This window comes from Etheostoma spectabile, chromosome 10 (genome assembly GCF_008692095.1).
Source record: "Etheostoma spectabile isolate EspeVRDwgs_2016 chromosome 10, UIUC_Espe_1.0, whole genome shotgun sequence".
NCBI lineage: Eukaryota > Metazoa > Chordata > Actinopteri > Perciformes > Percidae > Etheostoma > Etheostoma spectabile.
The window spans coordinates 20,134,098-20,137,713 of record NC_045742.1 but is presented as its reverse complement, the minus strand read 5'-3'; the positions used below and the strand labels follow the sequence as shown (position 1 = coordinate 20,137,713).

The 3,616-nt window shown below is 40.0% G+C and overlaps 1 protein-coding gene across 1 annotated transcript in view; it reads right to left on the bottom strand.

Annotated features, from left to right (window-relative positions):
• Positions 1–464: 464 nt before the first annotated feature.
• LOC116697026 (putative threonylcarbamoyl-AMP synthase) overlaps positions 465–3,616 on the bottom strand; it is a 3,275-nt gene continuing 123 nt past the window's right edge. The window contains exons 2-4 of the mRNA XM_032528328.1: positions 3,241–3,406; positions 1,023–1,117; positions 465–930 (exon numbers count right to left, since the gene is read on the bottom strand). Coding sequence (XP_032384219.1) covers positions 845–930; positions 1,023–1,117; positions 3,241–3,362 — 303 coding nt within the window. The 5' untranslated portion in view covers positions 3,363–3,406 and the 3' untranslated portion in view covers positions 465–844. The remainder of the gene's footprint in view (positions 931–1,022; positions 1,118–3,240; positions 3,407–3,616) is intronic.

Genomic DNA, 3,616 nt, shown 5'->3' with positions numbered 1-3,616 from the left:
GCTGTGCCATTCATTTCTGATAGGCCGGGTGTGGGGAGACTGATTATCTTAGAGGAAATATGTGTGATTTTAGTGAGTTGGTTTTTGCAGGTGGCTGTTAGCAGTACAACAGGGTGGGTTGGATGATGCTTTTGTAAAGTAGGACAGGAGATGGGGGAAAACAGAAAGGGCTTTCAAACCTGTCCTGGTTCAACTCCAGCCGAGGCCTTTGTTGCATCTGTTTTTCCCCTTTTTTCTCCCATTGTTTAATGTAACCTCTCAATTGTCAACTATTGAATATAGGCAGAGATGCTATAAAATGTTTTAAAAAATGAATCAATTGAAAAGGATATTATTGGTGACATTGTTATTTTATTATTATTATTATTTTGTGACACAAACATTACATATCTGTCAAATTAATTGCTTGCAGTTTGAAATTCATCTCAACAAACAGTAGCCTATAATTAAATGTACATTTTTACAGAAATATTAAACTTTCTTAATGAACACAGTTAATAAAGATATTTTGATATTCTTTTAACTAATTTAAATCTAAAAATTATCACGCTTTTGTTTTTTGTTGAGAAATGGTATCTTCATTAAGTTGTGGAACATCAGCTGAAACAGTTTTTGCTGAGAATGTTAAGTGTCCATCAAACTACAAATGTTTTTTTTTATTGTAACATTTGCCAAGACAGCCACAGTTACACATAGTACACATAGGCTACACAACCAGCAATAATTTTCATATATTTACATAATGTTTCTTGCTGAATGGAAACGGGGGAGTTAAAGACTCTGATCTTGTAGGGAATAAGTCATGATGAGGCTCTCTGAGGCAGAGAATTGAGGTACGAGACAATCACAACATAGTGCTTTTCACTCTGTCGAAGATCTGTCGGACTTGTACAGCAGGAACACATCCTTCCCTTACAATGGTGATAGTCCCTGTGGAAAGAGTGAGATGGGCTTGAGTTAGAAAGAGCCTGTGATAACAAAACAAAAAAGAGAGAAAGTACTGGGAATATTCTGCGTTTCACCTTCATCAATCTTCAGGCAGTTAACCACGGTGGAAGCAACAACTTCATTTGAGTCTCCGTCACACAGTACCCCTTGAATCTTGTGTCCCAGTCGTCTGTAGCAAAAAGAGATGGTATGATAGGAGAGAGTCTGAGTGAATGGGAATTCATTAGCAGTATACAGTACTGTGTTGACATGGTACGTAGTAGGGGTGAAACGGTACATGTATTTTTATTAAACCGAAACGGTACGGGTTCAGTGCACGAATTTACACGGAGAATATGCGGTATAAAAATAAATAAACCTTGCGTGCAAATTAATTAATGTAATGCGTAACTACTATTAGATACGTGGGTTCTCTAGGGACACCTAATCTGTAGCCCTGCCTTAGCTCTGAAGCTCTGATTGGTACCTATGTAGCCGAGCTTCGCCTATGTATGCAGTTTTTGTCAGTGGACGGTCAAATGAGTGAGTCAGAGATAGCAGTACTAAGGACAAGTATTGTGAGCGGTTGCAACCCACAAGAGTTAGAGGGCCGGCCAGCCTCCTTAAGATCCCAAGTTCTGGAAAACTTTGGTTTCCCAGTCAGTACCAGTAGTACAGGCGAGAGAGTGGCGGATAAGACAAGGACCGTGTTGGCGTTGTTCAGCAGTTGTTGGGTATGTGAATGGAAATACATGCTAACGCATGACCGACGCCATCACCCAGATGTGCCAATCACTGGAACAAGACAAAAAAGTCCCACTTTTCCTCCCTACAGTGCTTAACCAGCCTTTAGATACACATACAAACAGGGCCAACAAAATCCCTGAAGCAATCGGAATTTACATGTCATCTTCAATGCGCCCGTATTCACCCGTAAAGCAACCTGTCTTCAAGCATTTGCTGTATGTACTCGAAGCTCGTTACAACATGCCATCCCGTCCACATATGAGGCAAACTGTAGTCCCTTCCATATACAACCAAACACAGACATTGATGGAGCACGAGTTGTCAGCTGCACCCTCCGCTTCACTAACAACTAATGGTTGGACTTCTCGTGCTATCAAAAGCTATCTCACGGTGAGAGAATACCTTATTTCATCTTTTGTCGGGGAAGGTCTCGCCTAAGTAGAATTTTTGCTTGTTTGTTGTAATTTGCCCTTTCATAAATGAGAGATGCTGTATTTTATTTGTATTTTGTTTTGTGGGGTACTTATTTTTTACTGTTTACATCTTATTGTACACACTCAGGGGGAGAGACTGTATGACACAAGGGCCTGAGACATGCAAAATATGTCAATATATGTCTAATTGCACCCCGGTACGAGCCTAGGCCACACAGCTGAGCTATTCACACCCTGTGACGTAATAACAAAAACGCGTTGCTCACGTGCACCGAAATCATGGCCGACATTCATCTTCCTTGACACCAGAAACTGGCATATTGAGAAAATTATGTCTCTAAAGTTTATAACAATTGAATTTCTAGCGGAAAATAGATAAAATCGTTAGATAGTTAGTTAATACCCCTTTTTTGTACTAAGTATGGTTACCTAGCAATCGAGGCTTAAAGACACCAAGTCGTCAACGGTTGTACTACATTCCACAAGACCTAGTTGAGTGTTTACAACAGTACTAATGGCCCAGGAGTTTGGGGTTCAATTCCCCAGTGAAGAGATCTTGTTTCTCATATTTTGGATTAGATAATAAACTGTTAAAAACTAAATTACTGCGCAGCTGGTAAAAAAAAAACTATAAACTTTGATGAGCATTAGAAAAGGGAAAGTGTGAGATTTTAAAACTGTACGTTTTACAATGTTTCTTACAATGTTGTTGAGGAGTACAGTCACAAATATGTGATCAGCTGCTGCTGGGGCCCAGGGAGTACAGTCACAATTTTGTGATTAGAACATTACTGCAGTATTAAGATGTCATAAGAAGTTGTTTTTTTTGTTTGTTTTTTAAATTACATTGTATGCCAGTTATTAGATCACATACATTGATATTTGTACCACACAGGGTATTAATAAAACACATTGCTGTGTGCACTGTGGTATGAATAGAATTCACTTTTAATTGTACCAGGGGTGCAAATAGCCTCACCCAAAAAAATTGCCCTCTGCATTTTTATTTTTTGCTTTTCCCTCCATTGCACCAAAGTCATACCAAACCGGGACGTCTGAACCAAGGTATGAACCGAATTGTGACTTCTGTCTACCGTTCCACTCTGGGTTATTTCTGTGAAGAGACACTTACTTGATGACCATGGTGTGGTGGGTGCTGTCTGGCTCTCCGCTGGGATTGGCTGACGTGATAGCAAGGGGTCCGGTGATGTCACATAGGTGACCCGTCACCGTGTGGTTAGGAACGCGGATCATGATGCTGTCCTTGGTGCCAACACGGTCATACGCTGGTCCCACTCCTACACAGGATAAATTAAAACTGACGTGAATACTGATAATTAATATTAATTCAATTCAATTTTATTTATAGTATCAATTCATAACAAGAGTTATCTCGAGACACTTTACAGATAGAGTAGGTCCCAACAGTTCTAGTAGTTTCCTACAGAGCAAGCAACAGTGCGACATTGGCGTGGAAAAACTTCCTTTTAGGCAGAAACCTCGGTCAG